General features: G+C 33.5%; 1 protein-coding gene across 3 annotated transcripts; it reads left to right on the top strand.

Moving 5' to 3' along the window:
• Positions 1-14150: 14150 nt before the first annotated feature.
• Positions 14151-20483, top strand: LOC114290024 (uncharacterized). 3 transcript variants are annotated; one of them, XM_082867822.1, is made up of 3 exons: positions 14151-14806; positions 16784-17661; positions 19816-20483. In XM_082867822.1, exons 2-3 carry the CDS (start codon positions 17005-17007, stop codon positions 20236-20238), a joined length of 1080 nt encoding a protein of 359 aa, XP_082723948.1. In that variant the 5' UTR covers positions 14151-14806; positions 16784-17004; the 3' UTR covers positions 20239-20483. The 3 variants fall into 3 exon arrangements, with proteins under 3 accessions (XP_082723948.1, XP_028089698.2, XP_028089699.2); XM_028233898.2 differs by lacking the exon at positions 14151-14806 and having other exon boundaries at positions 16678-16862; positions 16958-17661; XM_028233897.2 differs by lacking the exon at positions 14151-14806 and having other exon boundaries at positions 16653-17661.
• The last annotated feature ends 1147 nt before the right edge of the window (positions 20484-21630 follow it).

The raw sequence follows: 21630 nt of genomic DNA, 5'->3' as shown, positions 1-21630 counted from the left end.
GAAAAAAAAAATACACTAAGGAGTTTTTTTGAAGTATTATATTTTATAATTTTAACATTATGAAAAAATTTACCTTTGTCACTCAACACTTAACACACGCGTGTTTATACTTAGTCATTTATGTAATTCATACTAAAATGTAATATTTAGGTCTATAAAAAAATAAAAAATAAAAACAAATAATTTATAGGATCACTATTTAAAATTTATTGGTGTTCCACCTGAGTTTTTTTAATAACAACTTTTATCTCAAAAAGTAAAAAAGAAAATTTAAAAAATAATTGCCAAACTCAACCCAAGTGGAATGAGGATATTGGCTTTGTGGCTGTGAGCACCACTTTTATGCATAAGGATCCTCTAGAGTAATCCTCTAGAGTGATCTCCTAAAGTGGATAATCGGATGGTTGATATTAATACTCACCAAAACGACGTCGTTTTGGTGAGTATTTTCAAAAAAAAAAAAAAAAAATCAGATTCAGGGATTTCAAAAGGGATTTCAAAATCCCCCCATATGTATACAGACGGCGAGAGGGCGAGAGTGCAAAGGAGTTCAAAGGAGTGTTTGGGGTTCAAAGGACGAACGGCGGCGGAGGACGACGAACCACGACGGAGGACGGAGGACGACGAACCATGACGGAGAACGAACGGGGAGCCTGCGACAGCGAATCGAGGTAAACCTAAATCATAGTGAAGTTAGGGTTTATGTTTGGCTTCAATTTTTGTAGAAATTAGTTGATTGAGAGTGTTTCGGGTTGAATTTTGTTTGCTATTTGTGTTAGGGTTCCAGATTTGGCTTAAATTTGTGATACCTGTTAGGCTTTGGGATTTGCCTTCATACCTGTATGTGCATTTATTTTGGGACAATACTGTGATTTGCCTATATTCGACGCCCAAAGTCATCAGAAGACTCAAATGAGTTCATACTTTGCCTGTCATTTTGCCCCTCATCATCAACTGTTTAGAAACAGGAATCAGATATAGAATATAGAATTGCCTTTAAAGCTTGTAAAAAGTGCATTCTTATAGGCGCATAACCAAATATGACCAGAGGTTACAAGGTACCATCTCTGTAATAGAAATCTAAAAATTAAAACATGAACTGATGGGCCTACAGGTAACATGTAAATGTGATATTATGGCATAATTAGGGCAAATGCATCTGTACAATCATTAATTTCTGAACCTTGTTAGCTGGGGTTGATTACTAACATTGTTTGAGCTAGATGCTTAGAGGCTCAGATAAACATGTATCAAATTTGAACTAATTGGACAGACCTATAAAGTAGTAAGGGTATTCTCCTCCCATCCCATGTGTTTAGGAAGGATAGGATGCATGGCTTCTGTTGCCTAGATGCTACTTTGATGCATAATTATTATACTTTTTTTTATTTAGTTAGTTCATTGAGTTCTATAATTAGTTAATTGAAGTTGTATTTTGAAAGCTCATATTTTGAAAAAAAAACCAAAACACCCCCTTAGATTTGAGAGAATAAGTTATTAAAGTAAGATGCCAAACCACTCAAGTTTGCTAAAAAAGGACATGTATTTTGATGAGAAGATGATGAATTTTGTAGAGATGATTGGCATTTTCATTGGAAAAGCAAGGTTCAACTGGTATTACCAAAACCAAACTAATACCAGCAAAGTTTAAAGCCTTCATGAAAACAACAGTTTCATATAGAAGCATATGAGAGAGTAGAGAGAGGTATACTTTAATGTGAGTGATATTGTCACCATGAAAAAGAGATGACAACAAAATAAGGTGACACAGGCCATCTTATTATAAAGCTTTGCGTTCACATGAAGAAGCTTTATAAAGAGATGACAAGAAAATATATATAAATAATTGAAGAAGCTTTTTATTCTTTTTTCTTTTTTCAATTTTCTTTTCCTTTTTCCCCCCCTCTACAAACCCAATATCCATGTATGTGGTATTTTTTATGCAGATAAACAAATGGCTTCATCTTCTACTAATAATAAGAACTTAAGATTAAAGCCAAGGTTTTGTAATTGTTGAAGAACAGCTTCCGTGCGTATTGTACGAACCAATGCAAATGGAAATGAAGGACGTGTCTATTTTGTTTGCCCAAGAAAATATGTAAGTACCTGTTATATAAATGAATCTGTTACTTTTTACAAATTTCATTTGTCCTTTATTGATTAACTGATTCTTGTCCATTGTAGTCTACGAACGACCACTGCAATTACTTCAGGTGGTTCGCAGATGATGATGACGACGATGACATTACCTTATCAACTTCAACCAATGCTGGATCTCGAACAGATTCAAGAACAGAAGAAATGAATGATCTAAGGAGAAGGCTTGGTGAGCATGATAGAAGGCTTCAAAGGATGGAGAAGATGTTCAAGGCAATGACTTATGTCATTGTATTTTATGTATTTTTGTACTTTATCATGTAAATGACTCTGTTGTTAGGTTTTCGAACATGCTATGAATGTAATCTACTTTTCTACTTGTTTTGTAATATTTTTTTTTTTGGTGCTTCAAAATCTGATGGCTTGCAAAAACAAGTGTATAACAGGTTTGTTTGAGATGAAATGTGTTGAATGAATAGTTTGTGAAATCTATTGAGTTATGTTGGTTGCTTAACAGTGTGTAAATCTATTGAGTTATATGTGATGGTTTGAAAAAAACAGGTATATTGATTAACAATGTGTTGAATGAACAGGTGCTTAACAGTGTATTTTTTTGGACAATGGTTGAACATGTTGAATTGAAATGTGTTCAATGAACATGTTGCACAAGTTGAATAACAAGGTGTTCAATGAACAGGTTGATCAGGTTCAAGGTGTATAACAAGTTTCTTTGAGATGAAATGTTTTGAATTTTTAAAGTGGGTATTGATTATGAACAGGTTTCTTTTATATGTGATGGTTTGAAAATGTTGTATGACATGTTTAATGCTGTATAATAGGTTTCTGAAATTCAGGTTGTTCATGACCAACATCTTAACAAAAAAAATTATTTCAAATATTTTAATTGATGTATGCTGCCAAATAGAATGCCACCAAAACATACTACACCTCTTATAATTTAATTTACGTTGCACCAATTCAGCTACACATGTAGATCATCAGTGCCTCTTATCTATCGACTTCATCACTTGTCCAATTCCATGAATGGCAACTGGGTAAATTTATTTTATTTTATTTTTGTTGATAAGTGAATGGAGACTGGGCAATATGATCAAAAGTTGTAAATTCTTCCACATCATTAGCTCATTAAAGCTTCTTGACAACAAAACTTTTCATATACAGATCATTCACTCGTTTAGAATTACAAAGGAAAAAAATGGACAATTTAAGAATGTATTATCCATGACTTTTTCCCGCTGGGGTATGAGGCAACAGTAAGTTAGTCAGTGTGCTATCCACACTTACACATTATCTTGTGCCCAAGACAGGTACTTCACAATTTTAAAGAGTCCATGAAACAGATCATCTATGTTACCTACGAGTTCCTGAAATGCATCGAGGACTCGACCAACTAAATTAAAATCTTGAAGTTCTCATATCTTCAACTAAATGTATCAATCCTAATTCCTAACATATATGATGATGACACTGATAAAACTAACACAAAAGAAAATACATGTTTTCAGAACAGGTCAGCAGAGTGAATTCATTATTCCACCTTTCCTAGAGTTGAAACCAACAAGTTGCATGATGAAAAAATTCTAGCCAAGCCCAATTAACAAACTGCACCCAAGGAATGCTGCCAGCAGGAACAACCTTACACCGGCTGCTATTGAATCCATGTTGTTTGTATGCTGCCAAATAGAATGCCACCAAAACAAATGCCATCAACAGTAGATATCAACCAGAATGCCAACCAGAAAGCCAGCCAAAGCCCAAACCAGAATGCCACCAACCAACAGCCATAGTAACCAGCAACCAACATAAATTTCAACCAAAGTTTCAACAACATTTGAACAGAAATTTCAACAAAAATGAAGCAAAAATTAATCAAAAGTTCATCAACATTTGAACAGAAATTTTAGCAAAATTTGAGCAACAATTGAAACCAAATTTCAGCAACATTTCAGGGATGGTATCAGCAAATTTTTAGCAACAATTTGATGAAAGGTTTTGAATATTACATATCCAACAAAAAAATCACAAAAATTCCCAAAACAAATTAACGCTAAGATGTTGGCGTGTGATCCACATCCCCATGCCCACGGCCACACCCACGACCACGGCCATATAGTACCTACCAAAAAAATAAAATAATATTACATCAAAGGAATCATAAAATAAAATGGAACATTAAGGTGCTATTTGGTAACACTTACGTTTTCAGTTTTCTGTTTATATTTACAAAAATTTTAAAAACTCAAATAAAAACTTGTTTGGTAAAATTTTTGATTTATAAATCAGTGGTCTCAGTTTATAAATTTGGCCAAAAAATGAAAACACAAAAAATGTGTTTTCATTTTGAGTTTTCAGTTTTTTTTTTTTTTTACCACTCAACACTAGCCACCACCCACCTCTCACTACCACCTGCCACCACCACTTACCACCTACCTCCCACCACCACCCATCACCCGCCTCCCACTACCACCTGCCACCACCACTTACCACCTACCTCCCACCACCACCCACCACCCGCCACCACTACCCACTAGCCACCCACCAGACACCACTCACCTGCCACCCATTAGCCACCACCACCCACCCCTCGGCGCCACCACCACCACCACCACTCGCCACCCACCTGCCATCCACCCGCCACCACCCGCCACCAACCACCACTACCATCCACCGCCCGCCACCACCACCTGCCATCTACTTGCCACCACCACTCACCACCCACCTGCCATCACCATCCACCACCAGCCACCCACCACCACCAGCCACCTGCCACTGACCCGCCACCACCACCCACCTGCCGCCACCACCACCACCACCACCCATTCGCTACCACCTACCACCCGCCATCGTCACCCACCCACCCACTACCACCACCACCACCACCATCATCACCCCCCACCCACCTGCCACCACTACCCACCACCCACCACCACCACTATCACCACCCACTCGCTACCATCTACCACTCGCTACCGTCACTCACCCACCCACCACCACCACCACTCGCCATCTACCCGCCACCATCCACCGCCATCCGCCACCCACTTGCCACCACCACCACCACCCACTCGCTACCACCTACCACCCACCACCATCACCCACCCACCTACCCACCCACCAACCACCACCACCACCACCACCACCCGCCACCTACCTGCCACCACCCGCCATCCGCCACCCACCTGCCACCACCACCCACCACCCGCCACCACCACCCGCCACCACCACCACCACCCACTCGCCACCACCCACCACCTGCCACCGTCACCTACCCACCTACCATTACCACCCACCACCCACTACCCACCCTCCACCACCCACCACCCATCACCACCCGTCATCAGCCACCCACCTGCCACCACCACCACCGCCCATCCGCCGCTACCACCACCACCACCCACTCGCTACCACCCACCACCCACCACCGTCACCCACCCACCCGCCACCACCACCCACCCTCCACCACCCACCACCACCCGCCATCCGTCACCCACCACCACCCACCACCCGCCACCGTCACCCACCCACCACCACCACCCACCCGCCACCACCAGCTACCCACCACCCACCGTCACCACTTGCCACCACCGTCTTCCGCCGCCACTTGCCACCATTTGCCATTTCTCACTCTTTTTTATATTTTTAAATTTTTTTAAACATTTTGTTAATTACCAAACGCGTTTATAGTTTATGTTTTTCTAAAAATAAACAAAAAATAAACAAAAACCAGTTTATAAAATTTTTGTAAATATAAACTGAAAACGTAAACGTTACCAAACACACCCTAAATAAATGAATGACAAAATAAAAGAGGAAAGGTGAAAAATAAATTACTTCACTACATGCGGGACTATTTGAAGCTTACGAGTGACAACTACTTGCATTGTTAAGCAATGCTTGATAGGTTCCATGGACGGAATACATCGATGGCATTGAAAAATGCATATTGTGATGAAGCATTAAGACGGATTCCAGATTTTTCGGCTAAATCTATTTCGGTTGCCTGTGATTCAGATATCTTCCTTTGGGATGGTAACATATGCGTACATTCTGCTGGTACAAAGATATGATTATGTTGTTCAACAAAATCACTAACAAAAAATTTCTGAATATTCCTATCCCACTTAATGACAACTCGGGCTTGACAACCAATCCTCACTTACTGCCTAGGATTTTTTGTTAATGGATCTCGCTTGTCGACAACCTGAAATCCCTCCTTATTACAAACAAATTGCCTTGAAGTGATTTGCCCGCCTTTGCTCTTGTTTACATAACCCCTTCTAATACTAAAGCCCAACCTTCCTCCATAAGTGTTATAGAAATCATATGCTTTAGTATCAAATGTCATACGAACTCTAGGCTTCCAATCACACTCACCCCCGTCATTCTCATGATTGTTAGGTTCCATATCAATGTGCCAAGTCACTTAAAAAATAAAGAAGTGCTCAACATTAGCATGAAAACTGTAAATTATGTTTGCAAAATAATATAAACGGAATAAGATAATCAATGAATAACAAACTGAATAAGATAATCATGATTGTTAGGTTCCATATCAATGTGCCAAGTCACTTAAAAAATTAAGATGTTCATTATAGCAGGTATTCATTGTTAAATTCAAGGGGGAAAAAAAAAAGATTATTTTTCTAGGAAATACCTAAACTATCTATAAATCTATAAAATATATATATATATATATATAATGACAATGAATATTTGTTCTAAATAATCAAATTCATAATAAAATTGTTCTAAATCTATATATATATCTAAACTACTGTTCTAAATAATCAAATTCTCCAAGGATTGTTCTAAATCTATATACATATCTAAACTATTGTCTATATATATAAACTACTTTCACCTTCCTCATATGTACAAAAATTCTACAATAATAATTAGTACAATTTTGAATATACCCGTTGTTCTTGTATATTGAATTTCATGAACTTTCTGACTCCATTCATCAATAAGTTTCTTAAAATTCAAAATCTTATGAAACAAATTTGATCAGCCAAACTTCTCCTTTATCACACAAGCACTTCCAAACATTAATGAACCTCCATAGGAAATTCATTTGGTTCTATAACATTTCCTACTTTCATCTTCCTCATATGCATATCTATTAATATAAGGTACAACCCTCAATCTTGGTACGGGAGCAGTTTTGGTAAGTGTGTATGTATATATAATTATATATACATGTTAAAAATTAATCCTCCACAACACCTGCATTTTCGTCACAATGAATCATAGGTGTTAATACATAAACTAAGAATAAGATCATTGACTTATGGGTAATGTGAGACAAACAGAATTTATATAAAAGAACTTCATGCAAAGTGATATGGCATCTTTACACTCATTCATTGGAAATCAAAGAGCCAATCACTTTGATTCATATTTGAAAATATGCCACTAACACACAACATCCTGTTTCGATTTTCAATACAAAAGTTCTGCATAATTAGCATTTTTCATTAATTTGGTTCTTCTCGTTTCTATTTCTCTTTGTTACTTATTATAGTACAATGTACAAGATAGGGACTCAATCTTCACGGAACACCTAAACGCACTGTTATTACATACGCAACCCAACTAAAGCTAATCAATTTAACAGAAACAGACCCAACTACTCAATACAAATAAGCAATTAGAAAAACCATAAAAAACAAATTTACATTTTAACAGTCAGTTCGGATTGACTGATTTGGTGAGAAGTGATAAAAAAATAAGCTGCTTTTGTTTGGTTCATGACCAGCTCATTGAAATTCATCTGGGATTGATTTAGAAGAGACCACAAAAAACAAAATCGAGGGGACCCTATCTAACTCTTGTATGTAAGAACTATACCTATCATAACTGGACGGGACCAAAAAAAACTATAACTCAGTTATAAATAATGCTCAGTTCTTACATTTCAACATAGATTAATCGACGGGACCAAAAAAAACATATATTTCAACATTGTATGTAAGAACTATACCTATATACGTTTCAATCAGTTGGAGCAGGGGCGAAGGCCACGGCGGCGACAGGACAGTGGCGACTGCACGACGACGGCGACAACGGGGCGACGGGATGCAGGTATCGGCCTCTTTAACTCTTCTTCGCTCTCTCGTTTCGCTTCTTCTCTTCCCGCCGTCTGTATAGTTCTTCATCTTCATCTAGGGGGAATTTCGAAATCCCTGAATCTGATTTTTTTTTTTTTTTTTTTTTTGAAAATACTCACCAAAACGACATCGTTTTAGTGAGTATTAATATCAACCGTCCGATTATCCACTTTAGGAGATCACTCTAGAGGATTAACTCTAGAGGATCCTTACGCCACTTTTATAGTGTGAAATTTCATATCCAACTCTTATTGGGAGGAATTTAAAATTTTTGTTATATTTGTTTCTCTCTCACTATAGGATTGGATATAACTGTTTATTACTTTCTTAAGCTAGTGGTAGTTGTTTAGACCTTCTAATTACTATTAGATTTTAGTTATCTAATTTGAAATAATATTCTTATATTTGTAATCAATTAATTAAAAAAAAAAAAACTCAACTTACAATTTTTTGAGAATATTACAAAAAAAATTCTCAATGTTTGACCCTTATAACAAAATAAATATTGAACTTTTAATTTTATCAATTTAAAACCTAAACTATTTGTCTATTGTCGTTGAGTAAAAATAACAGAAAAATAGTATTTTAATCATTAAATTTAATTGAAAATGTATTTTAGACATTTTATATAATTATATTGAGTAAATGACTAAAATAATTTTTTTCGTCATTTTTATTTAATGAAAATATATAAATAATTTAAATTAGAAATAAATTAAAATATTAGAATTTAAATTGATAAAATTTAAAATTTATTATGTTTGAGCGTCTCCAATATGTTTCATCTAATTTGAATTTGATGAAAAGCGCCTCATTTGGGCGCTCCAACCATTTCATCAGATTCATATCAAATAGAGGGAAAACCAAAATTTTCATCAAATAAAAGAAGTCTTTCATCTTTCGTCAAATTTAAATTGTTACCGTTGAGCCTGACATCCTTTCGGATGTCCACCCAAGAGCAACTTTGATAGTTTTTTTTATTCATGTCCAGACAACCTCCATGACATCTGCCCGTCCTCTTGGACAATTGGAGGTGTGAAAAAATCTGATGAAAATTCTGATTTTAACATTGGAGTAAAAGGTATCAAAATCAAAATTTTCATCAAATTTTTACTTAAATTTGATAAAAAAATTTATTCAGCGTTATCGTCTTATAACAGCCAAATTTTTCATTTTTTAATAATTTTTTCTTAGAGTATCTCTAACGTTTACTCTCTTCTTCTTTTTTTTATCAAATTTGAGTAAAAGATTCATCTGACATCATGCATTCCAACGGGGTAATTTTAGATTTCATCAAACCATTAAGGTTAGAGTTACAAATGTTCAAAGCCCAAGAGCATTATATAAATCTTAATGCGTGTATATAATGCATAAGTTTTGAGAATCAAACTAAATGGGTCACAAAATGGATACGAGTGTTAGGTCATAATCTGATCCAAATCCAATCTCAAACATATGCAAAAGTTAAGCCCAACATAGCACAGTTTAGCCCATGCTTAAGAATCAAGATTAAGTCCAAGTCCAAGTCCAAGTCCAAATCCAAATCCAAGACCAAATCTAGCATATGCAAAAACACATGCCTAGACCCAGTCTAAATTAAGACTAAGTCCAAATCCAAATCCAACTTTTGTTTATGCCCACTTTATGAAGTAATTTTCATTCATAACCTAATAGTTTTGACTCATTATTTTTGTATTGTAATATTCTCACTTAAGAGAACACAAAATCACTTAGACCCACCTCAACCGTCGGTTGGATCCTACTTTAATTTCGAATGAAAATTGTCGAAAAATCATTATTTTCTAACAATCTTTGCATATTCTGAAATAGATTTTTGCAAGGAGGTGGTTGATTGGGGGGACAATCGGCCAGACATCCGACCAGTTGTCCGGTGATGGTGTACGAACTGCATCACCAACAACTATGTATAATAAATTGATGAAAAGTACAGCCATCCTTAATTTGATAAAAAGTTTGAGATATTTTGAATTTGATACTAAATTGATGTAAACGTTGGAGTAGGAAAAAAACTACTATTTTTATTAAATTTAAATTTAACCCTCATTTGGTATGAAAAAATTTTAGGGTAAAATGCTAAAATACCATAAAAAGATAAAATAAGAAAAAACTAATAAGATAAAATATCACATCTAAATCATAATTATTTTATTTTTTTCATATAAAAGTCATAAATATTAAAAAATTCATTCTAAACAAAACTTTTTAACTAAAAATTAAAATTAAAAAGTCAACAAACATACTAAATAAATAACAATGTTTGGTAACTCAAATTTGTATAACTCGCATGGTTCGAATGTCTTAAAACAACGTCATTTTATTTTGACATATTCAAACTAGACCATACAAATTCAAACTGCTAAATATTTTTTCCAGATAAAACCTTAATAAAAGAAAAAGTGAAGCGTTTGAAAGCCTCTTTTATGATTGATTTTAACTTCTTAGAACACTACTGGACAATTTGATAAAGAAAAACGTGAAGCATTTGAGAGGCTCTTATTTGATTGTTTCTAACTTCTTAGAAGACTACTGGACAATTTGCAGACTACTGAACAATTTGCGTGAGAGAGAGTGAGTGGGGGGTGACAACAGCACGTGGCTGCGGAAACACAGTCGGTGGAAATGGCTGACGTTGGCTTCATATCAACGCTAACAGCCAAACCCCGCACCCAACGAAACCAAAATTAAAGCCAGTACACTGCCTACCCACAAAAAAAACATCACCCTACCAATAACTGATGGATTGCACACCAACAAAAACACAAAAAAAAAGTGACTAAAAGATTAATTGGCTGCTATCATTGTCATTATTACTTGTTTGACACTACTAGCCATATTCTTTGGTTGGCCCCTACCACTTTTACCACTCCACTACTATACTATCCCTCTCTTTCTAGAATCATGCCACTATACACATTGATATATACATTATACACAATTTATGTGATGGGTTGTAAGGAAAATTTAAAAAAATTAAATAAGTTAATTGAATCGGATTAAATTAATTATATTTGGTATATTTTTAATATGAATTAGTTTGTATAGTTTTTAAATTTGATTTTTTTGAGTTTCAGTTCGATATCAGTTCAATCATCTTGTATATCAAACTAAACTGAAACCAACTGTTTCAATATATATTGTATTTTTAATATATGTATATAATCTAATAATATAATGATATTAATAAATATAATAAATTATTAATCTTAATTACTTAGCATTATCATCTTTATAACCTAAGTTTATAATCTCTTATTTTTTAGAAGATGGTTAAAAACTGACCTTTGGGCTTTTTTTGATATATTGTTTTTAAAATGTGTAAAAAATGTGAGAGATACTGTGATTCAAAATTGATTAAAAGCTGTAAAACGACTTTTAATAATTTTTCCAAATGGCCCATATATAATCTTAATTCTAACTCATTATTCTTAAAATCTTGAAATTTTTTAACTTTTTTTTTTTTGTTTTTTTGTTAATCTAGGAATTGAAAAGTATTTATTAAATTGATAGATTTGATATGTTTGAAATGGTAGACAAATAACCACTTTAATATTTTTATATAGGTTAGTGATTATATTTAAAAGTGGCTCAAGTTTGAAAGGTCCTAAACTAATTAAACCGTACTGAACCGAACCGATAACGGTTCTGTTCAGTGTGGTTTGATAGAAGAAGCGGTTTGTATTAGTGTTCAAAATAATAAAACCGACACTATCGGTTTGATAAAATTTTTTACCTAAATATCGATTGTACCGAACCTATTACATCCCTAACCATATGCATCTTTAGTTATGATTTTTATAATGTTTAGTTATGACCTATGATGATATTAGTTATGACATTATTTTAAGTATGATCTAAGAGTTCTTTAGCCTCCGTTTGGGAAGTGGGTTGGCTTTTTGGCTTTTTGACTTTTTTGGCTATTTTAGCCTGGGCTAAAAAGCTTGGTTTGGGAAGGGCTTTTGGTTTTTTGGCTTTTTTGACTTTTTTTGTGTGAGAAGAGTGTAATGATTATGGGTTGGATGTGATATTTTATTTTTTGTGGCTAAAATAGCCTATTTTGCCTTTTGTGGCTAAAATAGTCAAAAAAGCCCCAAACTCTTCTTGCCAAACGAACCCTAACTCATTTGTTTTCTTTTAATTATGATACTCATAAAATTGAGTTATGACATTTGTGATAATCAAACTCACAAATGTCATAACTTGCATACGTTACACACAATTTGTAATTTATATTACGAGTATTGATTTACACTTGAGTATTTAGCTTAAAACAAGTTATTGTAACTTATTTTAATTTAAAAGTTGTGTTAGATTATTTGGTATAACTTAGACTTATAGACTATTAGGTATAGATAGTTTAAATAAATTGAAAATTTTAATTATTTTGAAACTAAGAAAAATATACTTTTAATTTCTATTTTCTAATAATTAACTTTTTATTTTTAATAATCTACATCAAATAAAACCATGGTTGATTACGAAAATTTTTAATAAATAACTCATTTAATTATTTTAACACTAAAAAAGAGTGCATATGTCATGATCCAAACCCGATATCTAGAAGTTCGACATTGCGATGAGACAATAACAGAGGTCATAACAAAATAATAATGCAGCGGAGTAAACTAAAAGGGTACCCAAATCTTAATTTAATTATAACATAAACATATGCATTGGAACTTCTATTTATTTATATTGCCAAAACTGAACTATGACTACAAAGTGCCCTGTGCCTACCCCACGCACTGGTCCTAACACGTTACCTGAAAGTAGTTAACAACTATAAATACATAGCAGAGTAAGAAATATTATACTGAGAGCATAAGGGTATAAAATTCACCATGGATAATTATTTGGGCTAAACTGAGATTTGTTCGATAACAGAAATACATGAATCATTTTAAATAACAGAAGCATAATGCAAAAATCATATAAGCAAATAATCATAACTATAGTACAGAGCAGAACAAAATAGATGTATGGACTCAAAAGGTGGCTCGTACGAATTCTAAAGATGACTCCCACAATAGTGTAGCACTTAGTTTCGCACAATACTTTGCTCCGTACAGTACTTTACTCCACACCAAAAATCAGAGGGTCAGTGGATTCATGACAAACAGAGAGTCACTTAAAGTGACAACAAAACAGAATAGAGGGTCACATAAAGTGAGATATCAAAGAGTCAATAGATATTAAAGTCCACCAAAGCATAGGATCCCGTGGTGGTACTTACAAAATAATTATTCAAAAACCTATTTAATAAACAGTTTTATTCATGGGTTTCCCTTTGTAAGCAAATGGTGTTCATATAACAAATTACATACTTAAAAGTCAATATAATTTGCAAAACATAATTTACATGAGATAGTTTATGATAACTCAAAATATAATAAAACTCACCTTAAACTAATATAAGTCGCAAAATATAATTTACTAACTCATCTTAATATTAATTGCTAACTTTACTTTTGTTCCCCGACTTACCCTCTTCCAAACCCCTCGTTCATTATGTTTTCTCCGCCTTTATTCAATTCGAACTCACCTATTTATAGATGAGTTCTCCACACCTCATGGCTTACCACGAGGGTGCACCACATTTTTCCATTCCACTACGTTTCTCCATTCCTTTCTCTTCCTTTTTCGTTTCTTTTCTTTCCTTACCTTTTTCTTTCCTCTTTCATTATAATTATGATATGATAATATATAATAATAAGGGCAGTGATTGAGGGCCCGAAATGGAGAGCCCGAATGCCCCGAAATTCCATTTCAGGTATAAAAAAAAAAAAAAAAAAGGAAAAAAGAAAGAAAAAAAGAAAACAGTTTCCAAAATTGAAAATTAGGGATATTAGGGGCAACTTTTTTAGGGCTACAAATCATTTTCCATAATAATAATTGTTTGATTCAGAGTGGTCAACACCCAATACATTTTGGCACAGATAATATTATATTATCATCATTTTAAAGTATAATTATTCTTAATTTAAATTAAATTACATTTTAGCCCACATAATTATAAATTAAATATTCTTTTCTCTTTTTGTTTTATACGGTGCTAATTAAATATTTTGTGGTGCTACAGCATATGATACGCATATTATTTTAGTAGAGCTTCTTTTTTCTTTCTTTATTTTAGCATCTCTCCTTAATGCTTCTAGTTGCCATCCCTTTGTCCTCTGGCTAGTTAGTTACCCACTAACATTAGCCTTTCTTCCCCCACTACCCTACTGTCATCTTATGTACGATAATTTAAGAAGGCTGCTAAATGTCTCTACCTTTTTTTTTTTTAACTCCCACATCTTTTATTAATTTTTATTATAATTTTTCTCTAACATCAATTTCCATTTTTGACCCCATCTCTATTCTTCTAACCCTAACCCTAACCCTAACCCACATCCACCTCCACTCCAGCCGACAACCTCCCCACCATCATCACAACACCTCATTCTTCATTATTGCAGCACCGTCGTCACCATCAACCATCGTCGTCACCCCCTAACCCCGCTACGAGCCACCTTCTGCTTCGTCGTTGCTACAAAACTCCTGCAAACCCTAGATCTAAGGTAGGTTTTCATCACTCTTCCTAGCCACCGTTGCCATTGCCGCTGTAATCCATGCAAAGAAGAAGAAAAAGAAGAAGGAGAAGGAGAGGTATGAGTTTGCAAGGGTCGTATTAAGGGGAGAGAGAGAAAGGAGCTTTATGACTCAGCCACCGAGAGAGAAAGAGAGGAGCTTCGTAACTAAAACTCAACTAGAGAGAGATAAGAGCTTCTTGAGAATTAGAGGGCTTCGAACTTCGAACAAGGGCCGCGATTCCGACAAAGTCAGAAGTTGATCGCGCTGCCGACAAGATGAAGGTCAAGAGATCGTTAGAAGAAAGGTTAGAGAGAGAGAGAGAGAAAGAAAGAGAGAGAGAGAGAGAGAGAGAGAGAGAGAGAGCATATCTAGATGGGGCTGGGCTATAGCGGTAGTGGGTGAGAATGGAATAATAGGTGGCGGGGAGGTGGACGAGGGTCAAGGGGAGGTCGAGGAGGGATGGGCGGTGGCAAATGGAGGCGAGAATGAGCTGAGGAGAGTCGTTGGAATGCACTGCCAGAGCTATAGTGGTTGAGGGTTAGGGTTTTGGGAGGTTCAAAGAAGATGGATATAATTGGGATTAAAGTGGGAGTTCAAAGAGAAAATATGAGGCACTTAATTAAGTAGGTAGGGGTTTAAAGAAATAAGGTAGGGGTAGTAACCCTCTAATTCAGTCGTAAAATTGGATACAATCTTCTCCTACCATTTCTTCGAATCCTACCATCCTGTTGGAAAGAATTGTATTTGATTTTGTAAAATTCTACCCAAATAAAAGAACTTATGATAGTTGATTTTGTTCTAAAATAATATTTGTTATAATCTATTGCGATCGCCCCATTTGTATTTTGGTTATGATTAAAGTAATTTTTTGATTGCAAGTCTAATTAGTGTTAGTTATGATTTAATGTGGCTATATCAATTGCTTAAATATATTTTATTAGATATAATGGATGAAACCACTATGTTCATGTACATTTTTTGGAGGTAAATAAAAGGGACTGGATTGTCTCCAGTCCTCTATTGGATTAGACCGTCTAGTCTGGTCTAGTGGGCCCTTTTTTTGTCCTATTTTGATAATCTGAACCGTTCACATTTTAGAATTTGTTAAGTATATCATCTTTGGTAAAAATCAAGTCGATCGGATAACGAAAACTACGTGTTCAAATAAATTTTACATGAACAATTTATTTTCTCACCATCATTTTTTCCATACAAAACTTATCCGAACACGTGGTTGCTATTATCCGATCGACTTAATTTTTTGTAGAGATGATGTATTTGACGAATTCTAAAATGTGAACAGTTCAAATTATCAAAATAGAATCCAAAAATAGACCTAATGAACCCAACAGTACCTCTCCAGTCCGATTTGGGACTGGAGAGAAGTCAACCCCTAAATAAAACTTCTCCCTTTCTAATTTATACTTGAATTTTATTTTAATCTCTCCTTTTTTAATTGTAACAATTAAATTCTTAAAATTTGATTCAAAATTATAATATGTCTTTTTAGGCAATGTTTGAATCACAAGTTTGGATTTTTTTTTTTTTTTTTAAGTATAGATAATGTGAATAAAATATCAACTAATTTTTTCTCTATTTCTCTTCTCTTCTCTTCTCTTCTTTCTTTTTTTTTCAAATCACAAAGTGAATAAAATATAAAAAAAAATTCAAATTTATAATCTAAACATAACATTAATTTTTTATATTTTTTTTCTTTTAGTGCTCTTAAAAGTGCATATTCGGCTATAATGTGATCTATTTTTTTTCCTCTCCAATAAGTGACAAAATGACTACATCGATATAATAATTGTAGTATGGAGACTTAATTATCATAATTAAAAAAATAAAAAAAAAATCATAAATTAAAATATTAAGTGAAATTCAAAATAAAATTAAAGAATGAAAATGTAATTTACCTTTTTTTAACATCTCTCTAATGGTTGGGGTTACTCTCTCTCCTCTAGTTAGTTGCCCACTAAGACCAGCCTTTCTCCCCAAAATGCTTTCTCCTCTAGGTGGCCACTAACTAGCACTGGCTTTTTTGTACTCTCTCTCTCTCTCTCTCTCTCGCTATGCTTTTGGTTTAGTAACCATTTTCTTTTTAACTGGTTGATGAGGTTTCATGTACATGTTAGCAGCTAAACAAACCTAAAAGGTTAATTTTATAGAATGGGGAAGAAGAGAGATGGATGATAAACCACCACCACCACCCCAACCCAACCACCACCACCATAACCGATCTCTCCACCTCTCCAAAACCACACCACCACCACCACCTGTTCGATCTAGCAACGGCGGCGGAGGAGGAGGAGATAGGTTAAAAAGAGATGAGTGGAGTGAAGGAGCAGTTTCGAGTCTGATCGAAGCCTATGAAGCCAAATGGACACTCAGAAACAGAGCAAAGCTCAAGGGCCAAGACTGGGAAGATGTTGCCAAACACGTGTCTTCTCGATCCAATTCCACCAAATCTCCCAAGACTCAGACGCAGTGCAAGAACAAGATCGAGTCCATGAAGAAGCGCTACCGATCGGAGTCCTCCTCCGCCGCAGCCGCCGATGGTTCGTCGTGGCCGCTCTTCCCGAGGCTCGATCTATTACTGCGTGGAAGTAGTACTAGTGGTGCTCCTCCACCACCACATGCTCTGCCTCCGCCGCCGCCGCCGCCACCGCCACTCCGCAACCCTCCTTTAATGCTATTGGAGCAATCGCTGCCACCGCCACCGCCACCACCACCACCACTGCCTGGGCCACCAAAACCGTCGCAGCCATCGCCTCCGGCTCCTTGTCCTGTTGGAATTGCAGAAAACTCGGATGCTTCCAATGGTGTTGATCGTCGGGCAAAGGTTTGTCCAAAGTATAATTTTAATTTTAATGCTTTCAATTTATTTATTCTATTAAAATTAATAATTTTAGTGCATTTGTCAATTTTTTAAAATATATAGCCTTCATTTGACATGTTGGGTTAGAATTTATTTATTTTTTTTAGTTAAAATACTCATAAAAAGATAAAATAAGTTAAAAAATTAATAAAACAGAATATGACCTTCAAACAATAATTATTTTACTTCTTTTTCTCATAAAAGTTTAAAAAATTAAAGAAAATCATCTAAATAAGATTTTTAGCCTCAGATTAAAATAATTAAAAATTTAAAAAGTTAACTCATTTTTAGAACGAAGCCATACATAGATAAAATTAATAAAAATTTAAACAAAATTTAAATGGAATAATTAAATTGAAATTAGATTTAAGTGTAGAGAGTAAATTGTTCAAATTGAAAATATAATGGCTAAAGTAAAATTTGGATAAAATTACAGGATGAAAAATGTAATTAATTCTTTGAAGGAAAAAAAAAATCTAAAAAAATTGATTTGTATGTGAGGTGAATTTCTTTTCAAATTTTTAGAAAAGGGATTTATTAAAATCTCTTTTCAAGGATTAGTATCCAATTAATCTATAAGTTATTTTTGTATTTTGATAAGTTATATTATTTTAAATATTTTATCTATCAAATTTTAATTATTAAATTTTATGAATAATTTTATTTTTATAAATATTTTTTGAATCATTTAACAACTTGGTGATGTAAACATTTATATTAAATAAATTTAATAGTCTAAATGTTTATTTTAACAATGTGAATGTTTATATTGACATTCACATTCACATCATGAAACATTCATATTGTCAATGTAAAGATTAATGCATGTTTCACCCTATTATTATTTGGGGATAAAAATTTGTAACTCAAAATTTTTAAAAAAAAAATTGTTAAAAATAAAAATAAGTAATTGTTGTCAATTTGGGACATGGGTCTCATTTTGCGAATCTCAATAATTTCTTTTTGCAAGTTTTTGAATTTATATTATTTATTACAAACATTAAATTCATTCAATAATTTTAGTTATATGATTTTCACGTATTTGTTTTTACAAAATTAAATGACTTATTTTTAAAATAAAACTTGTCATTTATATTATTTGACAAATGTAATAAAATTACGTCATTATAATAATTAGATGGATTTCATTGTTTTCATGCATTATATGATTTTTATATAATAATTTATAAAATGAACAAATTAAATTATTATCAGTGTACTTAATGTGTGCGACAGGCTTGACATGCATCATTGAGTCCCCACAACGAACTTGAGAGAAGAAAGAAATAAAAAGAATGAGTTTGGGAATTTTATTTTTTTTTTTTGTAGTAATTTACTTATTTATTTATTACTTTAGTAAAAAAATTAAATAAAATAATTTGTAATTTTTATGTCGTTTTAGACTAGTCACACTTGGAATTTTGAATTTTTTTCCCTTTAGGTTATATTTGATTCATGAAATTTGGAAAGAGATTTGTAAAAAGAAAAGCAAAAGGTTGGTGAATTGTGTGTGAAATATAATTACATTTCACACACCTTTTTTCTTTTTCTTTGCAAATCATTTTCTAAATTTATTAATCAAATACAGTCTTAGTGATTTTATTTTGAGGGTATGTCTTTAAATTTTTTCCAAACTAGATGGAGTATAATATTGAAAATGTCAGACACAAATTTCAAACAAACCCACTAAACAGGAAGAAGAAGAAAAAAAAATAGAAAATTGTGACCTTTGTTTAGTTAAAAAAAAAAAAACACTGGCAGCACTATGTTTTAGTCAAAAAAAATTACTAAGATCTAAAAAACTAATAAATTATATACAAAATGTAAAAGATTTTATTTTCTCTCTATTTTTTACATTTTTTTATATAAAAAATTAAAAAGTCACCTTAAATATACTATTTTTTTTATATTAAATATTAGCCAAAAAGTTAAAAAGTTACTAAATTAATCTGCATGCAAAAAGTAGAGAAAAAAATAAAATCTTTAACTTTTGTTTTTTCCGTGTAATTTGTTAGGTTTTTAGTGATTTTTTTTATTTTGAAACTAAAACAGTAAAGTTGCCAAAGAAGGCATCATATGTCACTAACCTACAACCAATTCATGATTTTCAAATGACAGGAAGATGGAGTGGATCCTCCTTCCATGAACACAGACAGTAGCACCACCCCTGCTGCTGCTGCTGCTGCTGCTGCATTTTATAATGACGAAGCGAAAGAGAAAGATAAAGAGAAATTGAGAAATTTGAAGACTCGATCGTCACTGGGAAAAAAGAAGACAATGAGGAGGAGAAAAGAAGAATGGGAAGTGGGAGAGAAGATTATTAGGCGGTTAGCAGAAGCATTGGTGAGGTCAGAGGAAGTGAGGATGGAGACGATGAGGGAGATAGAGAAGATGAGAGCTGAAGCCGAAGCCAAAAGAGGAGAAATGGACCTTCAGAGGACTCAGATCATTGCCAATACTCAGTTGGAGATTGCTCGGCTCTTTGCAGCCTCTGCCATAGCCAATAATGTTGATTCTTCCTTGAGAATTGGAAGACATTGAAGATTGAAAAACTGGAAATATTGGGAACAAATTGTATGTAATATCATATGTACACACTTTTGGCAATGTGAGACAGAGAAATTTAACTGTGTTGTGTTTATAGCCTAGGGGTACTCAATTGGAACAGTTCTTGTAGGGAATATATAACATCTCTTACCTAATTGTAATCTTCTCTTTCATTAACCAATGCAAAGTTTTTAGTATATATCATAATAAAATTGTGAAAAGCATTGAGAATTTACAAATCAAGTTTGATTTTAACTTGCAATTAAAATTTAAATTTTAACTCAAATTGACTTATCAAGTCGGATAAAGTTTAACTCATTGAATTTGGGTTCAACTTGCCGTTAAAATTTAAATTTTAACTCAAATTGACTTGTCAAATCAGATTCAAGTTTAACTCGATGAATTTGGGTTAAATTTGAAGCGTCTCAGTAAATATACACAAAAATTAAAATTAAAAAAAAAAAAAAATTTGGTAGATCTATATGTTTTTGGAAAAATTAAAAAAACAAAAAATTCAAAATTTGACTCTTATAACAAAATATGCTAATATTAACAAGTGCTCCCGAAACATTTGATAAGTTGCAGTAAATAGTGTATTAAATTGTTTTGAATTTAGTAACTTTTTAATTTTAATTTGTTAAGTCATCTCCAATTTTTCATCAAATTTAAATTTGATGAAAAATGCCTAAAACGTGAGCTCCAACCCTTTCATCAAACTGATTCCAAATAGAAAGAGAGTTACTTTTTTTATCAAATTAAGAGAGTTATATCATTTCATCAAATTTGTAAGTGATCGCTGGGTTGGACTTCTTCCCGGACATTCTCCTGGACAACCGATTTTGAGATGAATTTAATGAAAATTTATTTTAGACCGAGCAACCAGCCGGATGTCTGGCCAGACAACCATCCAAATTTGATGAGACCATTGAAACATATCATATCATATCAAACTTAAAAATTTGATGAAGCGTTGGAAATACTCTAATGTATATTTAATGTTATATTAAATTGTCTTGAATTTAGTAAATTTCTATTTTTAACCAATTAATTAATTAAATTAGATGCATTTAATAACTTTCTATTTTTAACATAATAGGCCTATTTGGTAGAGCTTATAAGCTGCTTATTTCAGCTTTTAGCTTGATCTAAGTTAAAATATTGTGTTTGGTGCAGCTTAAGTAAACTAGCTTATAGCTTAAATTAAGTTATTTCTCAGTTTATCTCAAAAGCTGGTCAGGGGGTGCTTAAATTTTCGACTTAAGCACGCAGCTGGTGTGGGGGGCTAAAATCACTTAAATGTCCTCGTCAATACCCAAATATTAACATTAATATTAATTAAAAAAGAAAAAATTATATATTTCTAAAGAAAAATAAAAAAAATAAATA

Source organism: Camellia sinensis, chromosome 5, assembly GCF_055761805.1.
Source record: "Camellia sinensis isolate YWXY chromosome 5, ASM5576180v1, whole genome shotgun sequence".
Lineage (NCBI taxonomy): Eukaryota > Viridiplantae > Streptophyta > Magnoliopsida > Ericales > Theaceae > Camellia > Camellia sinensis.
This window is presented reverse-complemented; position numbering and strand designations above follow the sequence as displayed.

What these genes read in the sequence shown, in the direction of transcription:
- LOC114290024 (XM_082867822.1), top strand. Translation starts at nt 17,005, where the DNA reads ATGGATGATAAACCACCACCACCACCCCAACCCAACCACCACCACCAT. An exon ending in GTGTTGATCGTCGGGCAAAG is followed by an intron (nt 17,662 to 19,815) that starts GTTTGTCCAAAG and finishes TTCAAATGACAG; the next exon opens with GAAGATGGAGTGGATCCTCC.